This window comes from Poeciliopsis prolifica, unplaced genomic scaffold (assembly GCF_027474105.1).
Source record: "Poeciliopsis prolifica strain line A6 unplaced genomic scaffold, Auburn_PproV2 SCAFFOLD055, whole genome shotgun sequence".
NCBI lineage: Eukaryota > Metazoa > Chordata > Actinopteri > Cyprinodontiformes > Poeciliidae > Poeciliopsis > Poeciliopsis prolifica.
The window spans coordinates 2297997-2319563 of record NW_026562430.1 but is presented as its reverse complement, the minus strand read 5'-3'; the positions used below and the strand labels follow the sequence as shown (position 1 = coordinate 2319563).

The window sequence follows — 21567 nt, the reverse complement described above, 5'->3', positions numbered from 1 at the left end:
CTCCATTTAATTGGTTTCCAACACCTTCATTAAGGAAATGAGGGTTAAAAATAAGGGCACTGTGTGCAGGTGTGTGTTCAGTACCAACACACTCACTTCCAGGCGTGAATCTTTGTTGCGGTAAGAAGCATTAATATCCCACTAACTAATTTATAATGTCTCATAATTCTGCTTAATCATATTGGTCTTTCACTTTAGATCTAAATGAACACATTCATGTTTGTGGGTGTTGACAAAATTTGAAGTGTTCAGTCATAATCGATGAAGGAAATCTGTCCAAAGTCCATTTTCCTCAGCTAATATTTAGACTTTATGGAGGTCGTTTTACAAAATTCAGCCTGGGGAAATGAAGTTTCAGCTCGACTAAAGGTAGAGCGCAGAGAGAAACGGTCAGCTCATGCACAGTAAATGTAGTCACAGTAACAGGCTGAACAAGCCAGTCATCTGTACACCCACGGCTGTGTGTGGGTGTCAAAAAGAAGAAGAAGAAAAAAAAGGCTGTCATTTTGGAGAGGTGAAAAGATCTCCATCTTTCCATCTCCAAATGTTCCTGCTCCTTGCTTACTTTTTTCGGATCTTGCACCAGTACCACAAAAAACCTGTTTCTTACGTAAATATCTGCTCCCAGATTTCAGATTCCTTCTGAACGACATCGAAGCGATCTGAGCCGTCGTTACATTAGGTCTTAAATACCTGATGTAAGACCGAGTCCGCATAAAGTGCATCTTGAATTCAGATGTTGCCAAAGGAATATCTGTGTTATCCTAATTATCTTATATAGCTCTTCCAGCTATGCAGCAAGAGCATAACTTTTCTCTCCAGCTTAATATACCCCGTGTCTTTTATCCTGCATCCGGCTTCCTGGCTGATGGAATGTAATTGGCCTCAGGAGAAAGCATGCTGTGGGTTGAAGTGATGATCACTAAGATTTAGAGTGAGCTAAGAGAGCTCTTCTTGGCTTATAGTGCCAGCCAAATGACAGAACCCATGATTTGAGGTGAGGGGTGTGGAGGTTTCCAAAGATACAATCCCCTTGTGATAGAAGCCATAGTCAGAGTTGTGTATACCTTTGACACACTGCAGGCTTGGGAGATGCACCGTCCATAGGAGCCAGCCTCATTCCCTTCATTGTTGCCACTCAAGCAGACGGGTAACAAATAAAACGGTCTAATAATTTAAATTCATGACCGCTTATTCCAAAGGTCATCAGACAGAAAGATTCCACCCACTCTAATGGATGAAAGCAGTAAAATCAGGAACACTATGTTCTAGCATTTATCAACAGGTTGCTGTAAGACTGGATGAAGACTGCTATCTGCTTCACAACCTATTAGGCTTTGGTTGAATCGCTGCAAATTGGGGAACAAGTGTGAATGATATCTCAGCATTGCCACAGTCTCAGCAATCACTAAACAAGCTTTCTTAGCAATTTTAATTAAAATTGTTCTCCTGCATGTTTGATTCAGGTCACAGGGCTTCAATAGGATACTTGTGGGGAAATTCTACACTTTTTCAGATTCAACCTTCTTTAGTTCTTAGTCTTTTATCTTAATTTTATACCAAAAATACAAAAGTTAACCATAACTTTGATACTTTTACAACTGATTTAAATATGGAATAGGTAAAGAGAAGAAGAGTGGAGAAAGAGGGCAGAAAGGAGGACAGGCAGGAAAGAAAGAAAATAAGGAGGGAATGATAAGGTTGGTGAAAAGGGATGAGGGCATAAGGAAGCTAGCATGAAAGGAAGGAATGAAGGACTCGGTAAATGAAAGAAAGGGATGATGCAATGAAAAATGAAAGAATGGACTCAAATGAAGGAATGAAGAAATGAAACCAAATGGGCGGAAGAAAATAAGTAAAGGCCACAAGAAAGGATCTAAGGGAGAGGGAGGAAAGAAAGAATGAAAGTTAGAATCCAATGAAAACAGATGAAAGAAGTAACTCCACAAGGAAAGACATGGGAAGGTTGCAGGGAATGAGGGAGAAAATATATATTTTAACACTGATATAGGGAATACAGGTCAAAGTTAAAATGTTTCAGGATTCTTATTGTCTTTTTTGATACTTTTACTTTAATGTGCACATCACAAAATACATAGCCTCATGAGGAAAGTAACTTTAAATGTAACTATTCAGGCAACATGGATTATATGTGCATCCAAATGAGCAACAAGTGGCAAAAGGGCAACAAATTGGACGTCCTTGCAAAGCCCTGATCTCTGAACTTACACTGTGGTAGGATTCAAGCAAGCCATTGTGGGAAGCTTGTGGAAGCCAAAATGTTTCATTCAAGTCTTAGTTTTAAAAGTAATTCTACCAAAAATAAAGGAAGAGTATAAAATCATTTTAAAGCTTTATGTTCAGCCATTGTATCTAAGCTAGAATTTATTATTTGGCCCTGCTTAGGAAACTAAAAACCTTTTGCTCTTCAACTACCAATCAGGCTACACTTCCTATTTACGAAGATAAAACATCATAAAAGTATCAGATGTATTGAAGGAAAATGCTGTCATTTAATGGGAAAAAGTCACTTCAATCAAATCCTTGTGTGTGCTCTCTATAAGGGTTTGCTATGTTGTGTCCATGGAAGGAGGGGAATAGGAAATCACTGAAGGATTCCCCCGCACTGCGGTGATATACCACTGTAGGGCTATCTCGAGGGGAGAGAGAGAGAGAGAGAGAAAGTGCTCCCAAATTACATTAAAGTGGCTAAAACTGCTATACTGGATCAGGGTTCATGTAGAGTACCAAGTCGGTATATATTGTTGTTTTTCTTCATCAAAAACTTCTGTCCTTTTTGCTTTGTTGACAGGCAGAACGTGACAAACAGGACATTTCCTTGACGCGTTTGCTTGTGTTGCGATACCATTTGCAGTGCAGTGGAGAGGCAGAGATTAAACTGAATATGGGTCAGTTCGCAGCCAAAACTCTGCTTATCTGAACTCTCGCACACCCTGAATGGAAATGATTATACCCTATGGTTAATTAAATTATTAAGGCGTGCTGGAAATCATTTCCACTGGTCACCGTCTTTATTATTGCGGAAAACATATGCTAATGCACAAACAACAGCATTAAAGCAGAGCGCAGAGGGACTGGGGCAAGGTGTCAATAATTTATAATGTTCAGTTCTAGTTCATAGAAACCCAAAACTCACTTCCTTTAAAAACAAACAAAAACAAAGTAAAACACCCGATTCCTGGGTAGGTATTGCAAAAGCAGTGCTTGCTTCATCTGAAATTCATTTTGATTGTCTCCATACAACATTGATGAGGACTTCTTGGCCGCATGTTTACACAGGCTACACTGTTTGTTTAAATCATTTATGATCCTATAAGGTGTTTGCTGTGCAGCCCACCTGCCGACACGTCGAGTGGAAGATGCCAGCCTCGGGCGTAAAGGAGGAAATACGGCGGAAGAGGGAGCGGGTGGGGTGTGAGGGTCAAAGCCAAGCAGCGTGAAAGGCATCAGTCATTTGGAGGGGATGATGGAGGGTAAAGTTACAGTGGTAATGGAAAGAAAGAGGGAAAGAAAGGCAATAGGATGGATTCAGACAGCAAATTCCCTCTGCAGGCTCCCGCTATCAATAGGACTAGAACATCTGTTGTTACTGATGGAAAGGTTTTTAGTTTGCCGCCATCCATTTACAAGCCGAGCTTCTTTTTGTTGTAAGTCATTGCAGAAGAGAAGCTCATATTGTTCCCATGGCTGAAACACGGGACAGAAAGACTGCTAATGTCGATGACATTATTTTATTTCGACTACAAGCTTTTACTGATGATTGTAGGTAGGTTTATTTAGATATTTTTCTACTGTAGATCACAGTTACCTGTATACATATATGGTGGTTATTTTGCATTCCTTTTTAAAGTAGTTGAACTGGAAATGTGTGGTTCTGGTTCTTTCTCTGAAGAATACAAGGTATATGATAAAAATGTTTGTTAGAGAGGCGAACATGTGTTTTTAAAAAAAGTGTCCAACTTCAATGTCCTTTAAATGAGGACAAATAACAGCAGCTTGGCATTTTGATAAAAATCACATTGAACGTCCATTTGAATTTAAATGGTTTAATAAGCTTTCAGGTGTCAGAGCCTTGTGAATCATTGTTCCTGTGCTGGAAACGTTCGGCTGATGGGGGGATTAATTCTTTGAAAATTTTGCATGAAAACCTTTGCCAAAGCTGTAGGTACATGAGTCATTTCTCCCACTTATATGTTGTACCGTGGCACTTCATTTTACTGACCAGTGTGTCCTCAGGTGGAGACATTTTGAGAGAACTACATGCAAAAAAGAATCAATATATTTGATACTTGAGTAAAGTTCTTAATGTTAAAAATGTAAGTGTAATGTTTAATTTGAGAAATGACATACGTTTAAAGATGTAAAGAATTACAAATTAAATAACCTACAGTGTTGTTGTTTTTTTTAATTATTTGAACGTATGCTAAGCATTGATACAGCAGTTGCCGATCAGCATTTGTGGAAACATTCATGCCTTACAGTTATCACTATTTGCTTCTATTACGTGGATTTAATAAGCTTACTATTGAAAGTGGGAGCCTTGTTCAAGAAAGGGCAGAAAAGGATGATTTGTAATGGAAGATAATGGCAGTACACAGAAGTAATTGCCACATTAATTCCTGACATTTCCTCCCACATGCTCTCTAAAGACTACAATCCAAGAGTGATTGGGGGTTGCAGGCTACCAAACATGCCATGGTTCTATTACTGTACAACCATGGCTTGGTGCCAGTAAGCTTTCCTTGTCATGCTGAGTGTCCAATCTGTGTCCTGTGCTGACTAAGATCTTCCTTTTCTCATATCTGCATGGCGAATAAAATATTCATTGATCATGAAGTTAATAAAAATAGATAAAGAGACAAAATTTAGACATCAGGATGAATTTGCATGAGTTTATCTTGGAATTGTATTTTCTTTCCCTCCTCATAAAAATGCAAAACCTGTTGTGCATCAGAAACAGTGTTTCTGGCGGCGCAAAAAGACAAATAACTACTCAAGTTATGTAACAGCTTGGTCACACACGAGTCTTTTGGAAAGCAACGCTTATTGCAGTGGACGCTTTTAATCTCGTTCTGGTTTCCGTTTGGCACCACGGGGACATGTGTGCTTTTAGCAGTGCCAGCTTGGTGCAGGTTTCATTTCAACACAACAGTGGGTATGGTGAAGATCATTGCACTGCCTAGAGAAAGAGAGAGAGGGAGGGAAAAAAAGAGAGGTGTGAACAGAGAGAAATAGATATGATGGAGAGGAAGAGTTAGCCTGTGTAACTGGATTATGTGGTATGGAATGAAGGGGGAGGGTTTGGGGCCTCTGGTGCAGCTTCTGCGCTGGTCAAATATTACCCAATTAATACAAAACACAAGTATTCCCTTGCACTGTTGGATCATGTGTATTCTCATGACAGGACTGACTTATGTCTTGTTTTTTTTTTTGTTTGTTTTTTACTCTTTTTGAGTGCCAGATCATCCTGGTTTCATATACAGAAAATTAAAGGGATACAATAATAATACATTCATGCAGGGACATGTTAAAAAATAACCCAAAAAAACAGACAAAAATATTTCTGATAAAATTGCAATGTATTTTTTTTTCAATAAATCCAATTATGCTGGATAAAATATTTATTATTTTTGTCTGTATTTGTGTGTAGTAATACATTTTAGTGTTCTCTGGATGCTCTATGGTGTTTAGATAATTATTAGCCAAATCAAACTAGGTCATACTGTCAGTTTCACTTCATTTTCAAGCGTAGGGCATTTTGAGGTGAGTGAATCCTCCTTTGCAGGGACGGCGCAGTAATCAAACCGTCCTTAAAACCCACGGCTGCATGGCTTATCTGTGAATCAAATTGTGTTTGCTACAGTGTCAAATGTGTCAGAAGTCAATGCTAGAGCGTTATTTAACTTTGCCTTCATTTGTTATTGAAATGGAAGGCAGTTATTCCTCCTGAAGTTGGAACAAGTTTTTAAATGCTAAATGATGCTATGTGTGGAGAAAAAAATAGAAGCAGTGTGACATTTTGTAAAAATGCATTACAATCAGCCTTTTGAGAATAATTCACTTTTGTCCAAATGGCTGACTGGAAGTCCATTTAAATTTAAATTGGTTTAAAGAGCTTTCAGGTGTCACACAATTCAGCCTTGTGAATCAATATTCTTGTACTAGAAAGATTCGGTCAACGGGAAGAGCAACTTTTAAAAATCTTCCTCAGAAAAATGTTCAATAAAGCTGCAGGTAGATGAGTCATGCTGCCCTTTTGTGCAATGCACTATGGTACTTTACAATACTATAGAGTGTTTCCACAGGGAGCGGCTTCTCTGCATTTAGGTTACTGGTAAATCACTGATTTAAATCAATGCTGAAGTTTTTATAATTGTTCTTTTTCTATCTCTCTTCTTCTTCCGTAGGACTACACGCTGACCATGTATTTCCAGCAGTATTGGAGGGACAAGCGACTAGCCTACATAGGAATCCCACTAAACTTGACTCTGGACAACAGGGTTGCAGACCAGCTGTGGGTCCCAGACACCTATTTCCTCAATGACAAGAAGTCTTTTGTTCATGGAGTCACAGTCAAAAATCGCATGATTCGCCTTCACCCAGACGGGACTGTCCTATATGGGCTCAGGTATGGTTTTGTTGTCTCATCAGCTTCTCAAAGGATATCTTTGTTTTTGAGAGGTTACAAAGAGAAGTGGGCCATCTCTGCAGATGTTTACTACCCCATTTGTCAAAGCACATCCAAATTTTCATGGCTGTGTTTTCATTTAATAAGACAGGCAATTAGAATCACATATAAATGAGTTTGCTCACATTTTAAGCCATTAAAAAACATTCCAAACATTTACGACCACTTCCTGTTGTCATCTTTGTCTTTTCCACCAATCGTAACATCCTTTTGTTGATGACATGACTCGTGTTGCCTGGTCATTGAAGATTTGCAAAACATTTTTATCAAAAAACATGAGTTTTATCTAAATTGGCATTTAAGGCAAGCAGATGTATTTTTGTAATTCTAAGTTACCCAATTATACAGTCAATGGAAATACAGCTACTGATTTTCAACTCAGATAAATGACTGGATAAAACTTTCCCAGCTCACCAATGATCAGTTTGGTAGTGTAAGCAACTGACCCATAGTGTCTTTAAATAACAATAAACAAATGCATGAATATTTTAAATATATTGTACAATGCAAAGCTCAGCTTCCAGGTTGTTGGTGAATACTTGTTTTATGAAGCCCGTGTTCTGTGTTCCCCATTGATGTTTTTGTCAGGCTAATTCAGAGGACTCAGCATGACCTATGAATATGGATGCAAGCTTTGAATTGTCAGAGTGCGCAGAGAGAAGTGTGTGTGTCTTTGTTTGGCTGTGTGCTAGCATACTCGCATTTGCATGTGTCAGTACTATAAAGTCAAACAGCAATGCTTGATTATGCGAGTGGAGTTCAGAGCATTTAGCCTAGTGGGCTACTTATAGACCTCACAGTGCATTCAAGAGATCAAAGTACGAAGGAGAAATGCTGGGGTGTTTTTGATTAGAGCTGTTATGTAAATTAAAGTCAGGTAAAGTTGAGTATCTCGCTGTAAGCAGATTGATTTCATGTGAAGAAAATGCCACTGCATGTTATGTAACTTAAACAAAAAGAAGCTTTTAAGCAGTGCCACCATTGTCAAAAACCATTGCAGGGAGATAAGTGGATGTAAACTTCAAATTTGGTCGACATTAATACAGAAATTTCCTACATGTCTCCTAAAACAGGAATAGTTTTGATTGAATAACGTCATGCAGTGAGAAAAAGGTTGTGGTTTTATATGCTGTCTATTTTTTAAAGCTTTGTCAAGACCCATCTCTTAAAAATCTGAATATGTTATAAATATACTTTCCTCTGAGGAGTGATGCTCATACTTAACTGGAAATAAAGTAGACAAAATGTCTCTTTTAATGAACACCTGATCACCTTTCATTGCAATTGTTTAGACAAAGATACACAAAATGCATAATTTATCTCTAAAAATGATTATTTATTACAGGCTATAGGCAATGTAATCTGTATGTATAGAGTGTCACAGTAATGACAATATGTCTGTGCTATAGAAACCCACTTTGTTGTTGTAATTTTAACAGCATAATAACATCAGCTAATGGCTTTCCTCATCTGAGTCTTAGCTAAATGAAGACATCCAGTGGCTAACTGCCAAGCAGCCGGCATTTAATCAGGCCAGACTCAGCCGAAATCATTTTGAATTTGCATTTCACTTTGCCCCTCACTTTAACTGTCTGATCGTCAGCCGTCGGAGTGCTTGCGATCGCATAAACAAAGCGACAACTCCTTGCGACCCAATTCAGATGAGCTGTGCCAAAGATTTGCAGTTGTGTTTGCGTTTTTTTTTTTTTTTTCTTTTTCACCTAATCAGAGGCTGGAGGGAGACCAATTTTTTATGCCAGGGAGATAAACAGATTGTAAAATATCAGTATGGACTGGTGTCTGTCAGTGACTTAAAGTTTAATTATATACATGCATTTTGACTCCGGGACGCTGCAGTAATCTGTTTTGGAGATGACAATGCCAGGAGTCTACTTTAATGTGAAACCAACTCAGGAATTTGATACAAAGACAAGCGGATAATTAGTTTGATTTAAATATGACTAACACAAGAAGGTGCTTTTAGTTTAATACTTCAGGCTAACTGGATTACTGCTGTCCTTTACACTCTTCGGTCATTCTCGTCTGCTTAGCATACAGAACATCCCGAGGCTTCATAGTCTTATATATACTGCCTGGCAAAATTATTCTTATACATAGTTCATTTGGTTTTGCTCCAATGGATTAACACACAAAAAAAGCATCAGTATCATCATTTTGAAGTGGAAAGAAAACGAGATTATCTCTTTCTCAATCTGTTTGTTGTGTTTCAGGATAACAACAACAGCTGCTTGCATGATGGACCTCAGGAGGTATCCTCTGGATGAGCAGAACTGCACTCTGGAGATAGAGAGCTGTGAGTACATGGGCGATTTTGGGGGGTTTTTTGCTCCTAAAACTAGATTAATTTATTAATTTTTGATAAAGACTACGTATCGGTAACAGACTGGATGTGAGGAAGGTTGTTTTTGCAGCAATGGAGACATTAGCCGACACTCAAACAGAATTTCTTTTGATGAAGTCGACTTTTTTCTACTTGAATTAATCACCCTCAGGTCTCTTGCTGCTTGCTGGTTCTGATTGGGTAATTTTATGATGTAGCAGCTGTGGGAGATCAGCCTGGTGTACAATGAATATTGGGAATTGCTTTAAGATTAGTATTTGATTAAAGGCAACAAAGCATAAAAAGTCTTAGCGTGTGTTTTTTTATAGGATTTAGAGATGATGACAGAAGGAGGTTGATTTTGTGTCTGGTGAACCATTTCTTTGTTGATTTAGTCAAATGTTTTGGATCCCATTATTTCATGACCTATTTCAGGTCTCCTGGCAGAAAACAGCTCATTTTTATTACCATTCATAATGGATGTTATCAAGACTTTCTGGATCTTTTGGCCTTTTAGTTCTGCTTACTGTCCTGTATTGGTCTGACTGTAGATATAGACAAGTTTGGGAGAGCAGCTTTCCAATGGATGAGGATAAAACACATGGATCCAAGCTTTGAATTGTCAGACATGTTCAAAGCTTTAAAACATGTTTTCCTTCATTTCCCAATTTGAAGAGGGACAAAAGGAAATAGGCTCTTGAATCATAACCACAAAACCTCTGAAGGATTTTCTACCAGTTCAGTTGCAGTTATTACAAAGATATTGTCTTGGATAATTTTTTTTTAAATAAAAGTGTTTTCTGAATTATTTAGAACCTCTTATTATATGTACTAAAAGTCAGTTTCGGATTTTAGTGTGAGATTATGCTACTACCATTCTTCTCCAAGATGGTTTCAGGTGTAAAAAGTGAGGTATGTGTGTGAAAATTGACTTAAATTAGTGTATTAATATAAGACCCCTACCTGGTAATTACATTCTCTTGAAGAAATCTATGAAGCCTTTTACTTTTAAAGGAACGTCTGTTTCTTTGAAGCAACTTCAAACATGTTTTTCTCATTTTCTGTCTGGATCCAGAATGACAGCCCAGTTGGGCGATCAGCAACGCTGCATATCTTGGTCTCCTGCGATGGTTTTGACAGATGGTTACACCTTGTTCGTGTTTCTTCTCTTGCAGATGGCTACACCACAGATGACATCGAGTTCTACTGGAAGGGAGGCGAGTCGGCCGTAACAGGGGTGACGCGGATCGAGCTGCCGCAGTTCTCCATTGTTGACTACAAACTAGTTTCCAGAAATGTAGTCTTTTCCACAGGTAACCACTGGACTCAAACACATACAGAGATAAAACATTTGTTTATTTTTTTTACATGCTTTTTGTACAACTTCAAATTCAATCATATAAATTAAGCTTCTGCTGGTTTTACAGCTGATAATTTAATCAATTTCTGCAGCAATTGATTGAACCCATCAACTATGCCAAAGCTTGATGGGCTGATCTTAAATCCTCAGAGCCACAGTTGTGTTTATTAGTGCCTCTAATTGGGTTGAAATGAGGTAAGATCTGCCTTTGAAGTTTCCCTGATGTAGCTGCAGTTGGATCAAGCCTGCTGGAGAGGCTCTTCACTGAAACAGACATAAATCACTTAACAAACATCTTCTACAACCGCTAGTCCTTGACTGCATGAGGTCATGTTTTTACGGGTTTGATGAGGTTGATATTGTTCTGATTGTTAGCTTACAAGATCATGTTAATTACATGGGGCTTGTTGCCAATTTTAGTGATTGTCTGGTGGGTGAAGCTTAAAAAGCGAGCCGATAACTGACGTTAGTGTGCTTAAAAACAAGTTGCAAGTAACGATTGTGGTCACTAAGGCCGCCAGCCTCACATGTTATCAGAGGCAGAATGGATCTGTGCTTTGATTTATAAAAAAAGCTTTTTTTAATAAGAAGAAAGCGTTGACAGAGTTATCAAGATCTGATGTGAGCAGCTCAGGTTATGTGATTCGTTTATGAAAATAGATTCAGTTGTTTGCACGATTGTTTCAAAGTCCTGTTACTGATCATGGAATGTTGACATGTTAAAATCATTCTGTTGTTTGTTTTTTAAATGTCCAGAAAGATCAGCAAACTATCAGTGTCAATAAAACACAATCACATGAGTAAGGATGTCTTCATCCTCAAGGTTTAATGCATTAATCAATAGCTAAATTCAGTAAATTATGTTAAGAGCTTTTACATATTAGAGAAGTCCATGCACATGAAAGACAAAACTTGTGACACTTTGGGGTCATGAAAACATTCATACTTTAAATATTTTTGTTTGCCATCAGAGAAGAATAACAGGTAGTTGTTTTTAAAATTTTCTGTACATTGCAGTAGATTTGCATAACTTAAAATTCCACCATATCTTATTGATTTATCTTGGAGATGAATTACCTTTCTCTATACAATTCAAAACATATAAGATTTTTAAACTCACCAGCGATCATTACATTTCATTCATCTCCAATCTTCAGGGAAGAAAGTTAAAAGATAGCTTCTTCCTGTTCAATCTGTTGAGTGCTGGATCTGACTTTCTTAAATTATTCATTCTGTGTAGCACATTCACAGCCTCCCAAATAGACATCCAGTAGCAGCCAGTATGGGCAAATATACTCCATGCTCTACTAGTCCATATATATTAATATTTTATACTTCTAGTTGTACCATTTGGTGGTTCTGTTTCTGTAATTCAACACTGACAGAAAACGTTAACATTCACAATTTCCAAAGCGTACATTATTGAAGACTTACATGTTTCTATTACAGCCTATTCTGTTTGCGTTTATGTTCACACACGCATGCAACACCAAAACTAATTGCATTGTAATTTTAGTTGCGCTCTGCTCTGATTGGTCAACAGAGAACAAAGGCCCCTCCCACTTTTGATTAGTAAATGCAGCAGCAAATATAAAACCAATGGGAAATCACCTTTGCTTGTCCTTACATGTAAATACTGATACAAGTTAAATATAATAAAACTTAAAGGCAATGTGTCTTTTCAAAGCTTACGCAATAGGTTATACACGGGGCCTGTAAATGTTTTGACATTGTTGTTGTCATTAGCTGTTGTTGCAAAAAAACAGCCGCCAGTTTTATTTATAGGATAACAACAGCGATTTTCTTCCCAGCGCTTCATCTCTTGGGGCCAGTAATTAGAAAGGAAGGCGACACTTAAGGGGCAATTTGTCACGTTCCTGCATGTGAAAAACAGTCACTATATCACATTTCATGTTGTAATTAATGCCTCAGAGTTTCCCTGAGGGGGTTCAGTCGATATACGTGCTGAAGTTTCTTTTTTTTTTTTTCTAATAGTGCCACTATAAGTCCTAAATTATTGAATTTTTTATATGAACATTTATTCTGTGATGGACTTTTTTCCTTTTTTCCAACGTTCAGCAAAGGCAGCAGTAGATCGGAGAAGCAATTTCTCCCGAGCTGCGGTGGGAACATAAAAGCTGACATTTAGAAATAATTTTCAGCAAAATTGATGCTCAAAAGGAAGAGCCACGCTTGCCCTGAGAAGAACAGCAAAACTAAATCAGTCTTTTGTGAGATTTTTGGCTATTTTTAACTTATTCGTCTATTTCTTGATCAAGGTTGTCAGTCATTTCCACTCTGTTCATGACTCTTCGTTTACCATCTACCCAAGCTGTTGACAGTACCGGGGCTCCTCTGTCTGTCTTGGGAGAGTCGTGTGAATGTGTCTAAGCGGGTGAGCAGGGGTGCGCTTGTTTGCAGAAGCAATCTGTCCCCCTGCGGGTGGAGACCATTGAAGCTTAGAGTCCAGTGATCTGCTGCGCTTGCTGCTTGAAGCACATCAAAAGCTTGTTGCCTTCCTTGCTAATGATCAGGTTTCCTCCATTACATGTGCTACAAGCCAGACTTTAGTTCCATTTCCTTTTCTCTCGCTCTCTAACTCAGCCCATCACTTTCAGTTTTACTTTACTGTTTTTTTCCCCTCCTCTTTGGAGCTTTCTTCAGTGCAAATTTGCCTCCAACTTGAAAAACGTGTGCTCTGATGCCAATTATCCTCCTCTCTGAAAAGAAAAATAACAGACCAGGATTCAGGGTATCTCATATTTATGTGCAATGAGGCGTGCAGCATCAATTATTCTGCAAACACTGACTTCAGTGTGCGTACACGTGGCCTGCGTGGCCACATGCAAAATGCACGGGTGAGCAGGCAATGCTTGGTGACATTTAACTGCATGTTTAAGCTTCGCATGTCACAGATATGATCAGATTTATAACTGTAATCTGTTTCTGTTTCGACAGCTAGAAGAGCTTTGAATATTTAATATCCATTTTTGATCATTTTTGCATAATTTGAAACCGCGAGCAGGAAATATTTCTGCAAATTCTTTCCTTTTATCAGACGTGAAACACTCCAATAATAACACAAAATCTCCAAGTTTTTTTCCCCCTGATTTCATGATCATGGCTAAAGACTTTTATGTATCTGCATAGCACATACATAAAAGTGCCTAAATTGTGCTATCATATTATAGGAAAATTGAGAGGAAGGAAGATGTGAAAAAAGGTGCACAAGTGGTGATCAGCTTGTGGTTCTACTGAGGTAACATGGAAGTCCAGGTTGGTTTGACAGCAACCCTCATCTGCATTGTTGGGTCATATTTTCCTTCCACTCAACTTCAATTGTATGTTTTGATACATATGTCAAAGAGCAGCCATATACTTTAGCAATTACCTTTTGTGTGTTCATCAGCAGTCTTCCCTATAACTGTGCAGCCTACTGAGCCAGACAGAGACAATTTAGAACCATCTGACTCTGACTTTCTACAGTTTAACTTTTTCACAACAGTCAAGCTTTCATCAAGACATAATCATTCATATTACTAGTAACAAAAACTTGAAATATTTTACTCAATATAATAAATCTAAATCATATATTTATTATTATAAGTTGTTTAAACTTTAGCCACACATTTTAGTCCAAAAATAAAGCTGCAGGTGAATACAGCGTAGTATTTTTTATAGTTTGTAACACTGACTACCTCGGCTTTCAGTGACAAAAAGCACCTTTGAGCCTGCAGCAATCTCGCCTACCAATCCATCCACAGACATCATCATCAGCAGCTCAACTTGACTTTTTTCCCTTCTCTTCTTCTCTCTCTTTCTCAGCCTCACACATGGTGTTCCTCCCACTCACCGATGTTGCTTGGTGTAGCCGTTATAGGCAGAACTGTAATACACCTACATGCCATTGTACCTCGGCCCCCTCTTTTCTAAAACCACCTTGGCTTCTCTTCCCGTCAGATGTAGTCCAGAAGAACTGAATCACTGGACGGGTAAACTGAGCTTTTTAAAGAAGAAGAAAAGTGGCTGTCCTTTTTTATTTTCACACTATAATATATGTAAATGATGTGTTTAGTTCTTTTCGAGCTGTCAGAGCTGTTATTTAGGAGCTAAAAATAACAGGATTGTCTAAAAGGATAAATATTGTTTGAGTATTTATAGTTTATGAGGTGTTGTTCTTGTCAATCAGATTACTGGATTTTTACTGAAATAAACACGGAAGCTTTAGAAGCTGGAGAGGAACAGAAAACTATAGAAAGTGTCAAACTTCTATAATATTTTCAATATAGTTGTAGCAAATACTTCATATTCATCTTAATTTTGAAGCATTATAGGAGAGTGAGTGAACATCAATGATTGCATGTTTTCATGGGCTAAACCACAGACAGGATACAGGCAAGATAGTTTTATTCTGCAAAAATGACAAAACAGCATGAAGATGATTCCAGATTTGAAATGGTGAATATGGGAGCCTCAACTTGATTAGGCTCCTTAAAGATTTGAGAGTTCCCTCTTAAGGATGATGATTTGTCTTAGCCACTCAAATATCTGAGACTTGACTTGGTGGACCAAATCTTAAGGTATTCCTCTAAGACATTAGATTTTACTTGAACTAAACTTGACTCCTCAAAGACTTGTATTTGATTGAATGTTAAAAAATGACTTGTAAAAGACCTCTGGCGTGTGCATGACAATTTAAATGTCTCAACTCATTTCTATGATTCCTGCTCACCTATAAAGCCAGACGTTATCCGTCTCTGTCACATCTTAAGTCTGAACTCTGACACAAGAAGCTACAGTGGCTATCATTTGATTCATGGCCTCTTTTTAAAATCACATCAGGTCATTTTTATTGCACTGTAATTTTATTGCACACACCAGGCGCTGAATCGTAATGAGATGCGAATGGATCTTTTTTTTTTATTCTATTTTCCGAGTGGCTTTCTCTTTTTCCAGCCATACACACAAGTGTGCAGTCGATGGACCCACGCTCACCACAAGTAGCTTCGGCTGAAAACCCAGAGAGCAGAAATTACTCCATAATGGGTCCCACTTCTCCTGCAATATGAAACCAGAATGGCAAAACGGCTAAGAATAGTGGGAGTAAGGAGTCATACATGCAGCCCATCTCGAGATACAATGCCATGAGATTGCCGAGGAATCGCATATATTTTATGTGAACATTTCATGCGCGCACATGCGAAGACACTGCTCACACCTGAATTCACTGGATGACAACAATGGTATGAAACTCTTTGAGTGGTTTTGTGGAGGATTCCTTGAAAAGTCAAAATGTGGTCCCGTGTGTCTTTATCACGAAATATGAATATAGCGACATCACGAAATAGGGTTGCAACTGAGCGTTTCTGTGTTTGTGTGTGAGGAAAAACTGGTGTGTGTGTGTTGGTGCTTTGAAGGGGATACTTGTTACCATGGTGATAAATTCAACCCATGCTGCCTGTGTTGCCATGGAAACTGAAACAAAAACATAACGGGTCCCTGCTTTCTGCTCAGATTATCAAAGTTTGATGTTTTCAGGGTAAGCCTGTCATTTTTGTGATGCTTTCTGAATTAGTTTCATTCTCAGAGAATCTTCAGGCTATTTCACACATTTTATTTCTTGACTAAATATTTCAGATGCTGTACTTCTTTCTCTCCGCCTGTCTTGTGTCAGGTGCCTATCCTCGACTGTCTTTGAGCTTCAAGCTGAAGAGGAACATCGGCTACTTCATTTTGCAGACGTACATGCCATCCATCCTGATCACCATCCTATCCTGGGTATCCTTCTGGATAAACTATGATGCATCAGCAGCCAGGGTGGCTCTTGGTAAGAAGTCATTTTACTTTCTCAAACTACAAAGTGCCGTCTTTTCGATCCCTCCTGAAATGAGTAAAAAAAGAGTCCTACCTCGTGATGAGCTTATGGGGTTAAACTTGTAATTCTGTTTTGAAGGAATGCTATTTTGGTTCTCCTTTTTTGTGGAGTGACAGCAGCAAACTAGGTCACAATTTGCTGTTGTCACTAAAAAACCCACAGTCACTCACCACCATGTCAAAAGAGGATGCTTTTACCTCTAAAAATTGCTCATGTTAGCAGTAAATAGACTGCAGGTGGATGTTTGTTGGCTGTTAATCATCATGATTCCTTCAGTGTGATGCATGAATAGTGTACTCACTGATTTTAGTTACTACTCACCTCTTTCAGTGTATCTCAGGGCTAATTTGACTTGTTTACATATTTTGTTTTTCATAGTTATTTTCCTCAGGTGGCCCAAATACCAAGAAATGTATATAAAAATCTAGAACTGAATTATAAGTACAGTGTTCAACTGGTATTTGCTGTGGTTAGAAACTGCAACTGGCAAAAAATAGCTAAAATATGCAAATACCTAAGAACGATTTTAAACCAACTTTTTTAGTTGTTAAAACACCAGATATTCCTTTGCATACATCAATAATCACAGTGAAAACTGTCTTAGCTCTACTGCAGAAGCTAACATCCACAGTCTTCCTTACTTCTGCTCTTCAATCAAGTTTAGATTCAAGAGCAGATTACAAACTTCACCTCCAGAAAAACGGAGGTGAATTCAAATCTGATAATGGCAACAGCATCATTATTAATCCACAGTGTACAATGGTGTTTTCCTACAATACACTGACAACCATCCAGGTGGGATGACATCCTAGTGAGCTGCCAAAAAAAAAAAAAAACACTAAAGACTTTTGAAGCTGTGGATCAATTATTTTGGTCCTCTTTGAAATTGATTTGCTCTCCAAAGATCTGTCTTTCTTTTCAAGAAGTTCATCAAGCAAACATTTGTTTTTTATAAGCTTAAAGAGATTAATTCTGAAGTAATCGTTCACTGTAGTTGAAAATTTGTAATATTTATTTCTACACTGATTTCTCCAAACCTCAAACAGTGACTCATCTTCATGCAAGACAAGGAGAATCACTTAATGTCAGATGAGAAACCAGATAGCACTTTAACATTGGATGAGAAACTGAACAACTATGCTTGGATTGATGATATTGGTTTGTTGTGTTTTGTTTTTGGTCAGCAGGAGGTCATGTAATAAACCTTGACCTCTGGACATAAACAACGCAGCTATGTGAACTGATTGCTCCTTTGGATCTTCAATCACATGAATATGGATGGATAATGGAGCAATAATACCCTTAACACATCATATCGCTTTTTGAAAAGCATGGTGCTATCCATTACCCTGATGCCTTGCCTTTCTGTATATCTTTCCAACGCTGTTTGTTATTTGAAAGTGAGTGTTTGTTTCTCTTCCCTTCGTTAAAGCAATATCCGGTCATTATTGTCTGCCTTGGAGAGTCTGATTTTGATTTTGCGAGTGAATGGATACTAGCAATATGCAGTTAAAGGCCAGACAACTGAGAGAGATCCGGAGTTCCACTCAGTCCTTAGATGGACTACTGTGAACTTCCAGTATGTACCTTGATAGTAAAAAAAAGAATGTGTGTGTGTGTGTGTGGGTGTGTGGGTGTGTGTGTGTGTGTCCGGTGTGGACTCTTCCTTCAAGTCTGTCAGTCTCCTGGTAAGAGCAGAGCAATGATTGGAGGAGAAATCAATTCCAGCAGGCAGCAGGCAAACAGTTGAATTGTTTGAAGGGAGACCACCTCAAACTTTATAATTTGTTGGTGACAACAGCTGCCATTAAGCATGAGCAGAATTTCTTTCCAGCTACTCTGTCTGCAAGTGATGAATTCAAGTATTGAGTAACCAGTATTTTCAATTTACTTGCTTTATTGCATGCAACTTGAAACTTCCTTTGTTAGTGTGGGGATGTGCTGCTAATGGCACACTGGTCTGTGATTAGAGGAAATTTGATTGCTGAGTGCCTTTGTTCAAGCAGTTAAAGAAAAAGAGGAGATTTGGGGACATGTAAGTAGACGGAGTAAGGCCATCCACTAAGTGATGGGGAGATCCGGAGAGGAATGAAGAAGAGAAAAATTGTCGATGAGGGAAACAAAAGATGGAAAAAGAAGAGCTGTGAAGTCGTAATTCTTCCACGGACAGGGCAGCGGTGTGATGGAAAAGCAGCTCGGCCCGCCGGCTCTCGGCCCCTTGATTAAATTGTCCAATTGGAGACTGAGGGAGGCAGCAACAAGATGAAAAGAGGGAGGGAGCGAAGGACAGAGAGTAATGGCCCAGCATTGGGAACACCTATAAAGAACAAGGCTGTTGTTAAGCACAAAAAGGGCACCGTCCAATTGTGGCTTAGACATGGAGCATGTGTACGCTCACGCTCGTACTAACACATATGTGTGCGCGTGTGGTGCTAACCTTGTAATGTGCCAATAAATCTCACTAAGAGCTACATTGACCTTAGCTATCTTGCTCATTCCTCCCAACCCCCTGACTATTCCCTGTCTCCTCTCTGTACTTTATGACACCCAAACACTAAAAGTGATGTCTGTGTATTGTTCGGGAAGAGGAGCTGCTGATAGACTCCATTTATGTTCAATATCAGTAAATGAAGTACAGGAGATGCGGTTGTCTTATATTTGCAGTAGGGAAGATACTTTCATTGGGTAGAACAATGTTGATATTGACACAGAACTGGATGAGTTTAGTTTTTTACTTTTTGTTTCATTCAAACTACAAAATTAATTTTATTTTATTGGGATTTTATGAGACAAAGTAATTTAGAATTGCGAAGCGAAAGAAAAACTAATTTCTGCAAATCTTCTGTTTGATATCAGCTTCTTGTTGCTGCATTTTGACCTTTCCAGAGCGATGGCTAATGCGGATTTGTGTCAACCAAGTGTACTTTTAGGCATCTTCTCCTATCATGCAAACTCTCCACGTGTGTCGGTGCTAAATATGTGGAGAGCCATTTTGTAGCCTGACAGGGTAAGGTTAGCAGGAGCTGGGAGGTAGATACAGGCAGCACTATTTTAATGAGTTATTTCTGCAGGATGACCGAGGGGCAGTGGGATGTTTTTGAGGGAGACCTTTGAATTTCAATGAAGCCGAAGTGAAACACCCACCTCCATTGTGTGTACGCAAGTGGCCTAAGATCAAAGATGAAAGCACTTAGAAAATTATTTTTAGTTGAAATAATAGAAAGGTGGTGTTTTATTGCCTGTTGTTTGTACTTTTCCTGTTTAGTTTGGAAAGGGAGAAAATCTGATTTCAGTCATTTTCTTGTCTAGATAAGAATGAAAAAGGATTATTGAAAATATTTATTTTCTTTCTTTCCATCCCTCCTTTGTCTCTTCCTTCTTTGTCTGCTACCTCTTTTTTCCTTATTTGTGTAATATTTTAATTTTCCTTTCCTTGTAAAGTACCTTCTCTGGATCTTTCCTCCCTGACTTATTTCCATCCCTTCTTTTTCTGGCTAATAATGTTAGAAATATCTTACATAAATTCATGCTTAAGGTTGGAAAAGTATGATCTTTTTTTTCTTAGAACCTTATTACAGATTTAATATTCAGATTTGAATTCGTATTAGTTCAATGTCAATTAGTTAGTTTTTGGGGGGGAAATACATTTGTTTCTTGTTTACCATAGGGATCACCACTGTGCTGACCATGACCACCATCAACACACACCTGAGGGAGACGCTACCCAAGATCCCATATGTCAAGGCCATCGACATGTACCTAATGGGCTGCTTTGTCATGGTCTTCCTGGCCCTTCTTGAGTACGCCTTTGTCAACTACATCTTCTTCGGGAGGGGCCCTCAGATGCAGAAGAAGTTGGCAGAGAAAGCAGAGAAGGCCAACAATGAGCGAGCGGCCAAGTACGACGCAGCAAGGGTAAGTTTGGTTCAAACCGTGACACACTTGGCATTATTGGTCACAGAGGGTAAACATTTAAAAAGTTGTGCATTTGTGCACTAGGAACGGCTCACTGGGGTAATTTTGGTAGTGACATTTAAGTTCCTCGAAATTTCCATAACCAACATTGAAAAGAGGATCATAAATATAGCAATCAGCAGCAAAAATAAACATCCTGATTATTTAAACTGTTTTTCATGATCGCTGAGTATCCTTGGTGTTCATTAAAAAAATCCACAAAGACACATGCAAAGTCAATTTCCAGGCATTTGTCCCCAGATGTGGCTGAATATTTTCATCTCCTCAGGAGGCAGGTAGTAGGACCGCATCCCTAAAGCGGTCCAATCAGGTTAAAGGTCTTCGCCACTCACGCTCGGTGAGTTATTCTTGATTTTCTTTAAATGAGGCTCTTCAATATCCTCAAGTCAACTCCGCCATCGCCCATCAGCCAACATGGATGTGGTTAATATCCGTCTTTTGCCTCTGTGCAAAATATCTCTATATCCATGTAAAGAAAACAAGCAACGACAGACATCTCCATGACATTCACTGAAGTGATGCTCATGCTTACATTGTGGGAACTGGTGTGTCCGATGCCGTTAATGCATGTGTTTGTATAGGCTTTCTCATTGAACTCATCAGTGAAAGTCATTTCTATCACGGCGCATGTGAGGATATGGTGAATCAGTCTGACTTCCACTGGGTAGTCACTGCAGAGGTCCCTCATCAAGCAATTCTTTACTGATGATTTTCTTGGTAATGATATATATGCACAATAAGAGACACCCCATAGCGTCCTTATGGGCTGGTGCCAGTCCCAGATTAATTTTCTTAATATGACCTTGTACAGGAGTTTGTTTTTCCTCAAGAAAGTACTTTAGAAGATGTTGCTTTGGAGGTATAAACATGAAGGAAGTTTTTAGACTTGGTTGGTCTTTGTATTTGTGTAACTTAAGAACCAATTTTAACAAACAAATGTTCTTTTTAGTCATTTTTGGGAAACATTTACTATATAATATGGGTAAAATGTATGTTTAAGCTTTTAAAATGCTCCCCAAAAGTTTTTATTTAGCTTCTTGCTCTCATTGCATAGTATAATGATGGTCCTTTTGATAAAGAAATAAACCATATTTAGCAGATGTATTGGAGATGTATTGGAGAACTTGCACCTAATAGCTTTTAATAAAAAATGTAAAACACCATCTAATGAAATAAACTGCAACAATGCCAAAGAGCCTCCTGCTTATGACTTTTCTATTTCAATAATAGTTACGTTGCGAAGCACATGAGCAAACTGGTCCAGAGTGGGGTAAGTTTTAAACAACTAAAAAGATTTTAATTAATTT

The 21567-nt window shown here is 38.5% G+C and overlaps 1 protein-coding gene across 4 annotated transcripts in view; it reads left to right on the top strand.

Moving 5' to 3' along the window:
* LOC129379087 (gamma-aminobutyric acid receptor subunit beta-3-like) overlaps nucleotides 1-21567 on the top strand; it is a 49711-nt gene that overhangs the window by 21750 nt on the left and 6394 nt on the right. For 2 of the 4 annotated variants that reach the window (XM_055059666.1, XM_055059668.1), the window contains 6 exons: nucleotides 6429-6649; nucleotides 8941-9023; nucleotides 10226-10363; nucleotides 16085-16237; nucleotides 19953-20200; nucleotides 20529-20597. In XM_055059666.1, coding sequence (XP_054915641.1) covers nucleotides 6429-6649; nucleotides 8941-9023; nucleotides 10226-10363; nucleotides 16085-16237; nucleotides 19953-20200; nucleotides 20529-20597 — 912 coding nt within the window. The remainder of the gene's footprint in view (nucleotides 1-6428; nucleotides 6650-8940; nucleotides 9024-10225; nucleotides 10364-16084; nucleotides 16238-19952; nucleotides 20201-20528; nucleotides 20598-21567) is intronic. The other 2 variants (XM_055059667.1, XM_055059669.1) reach the window with 1 other exon arrangement.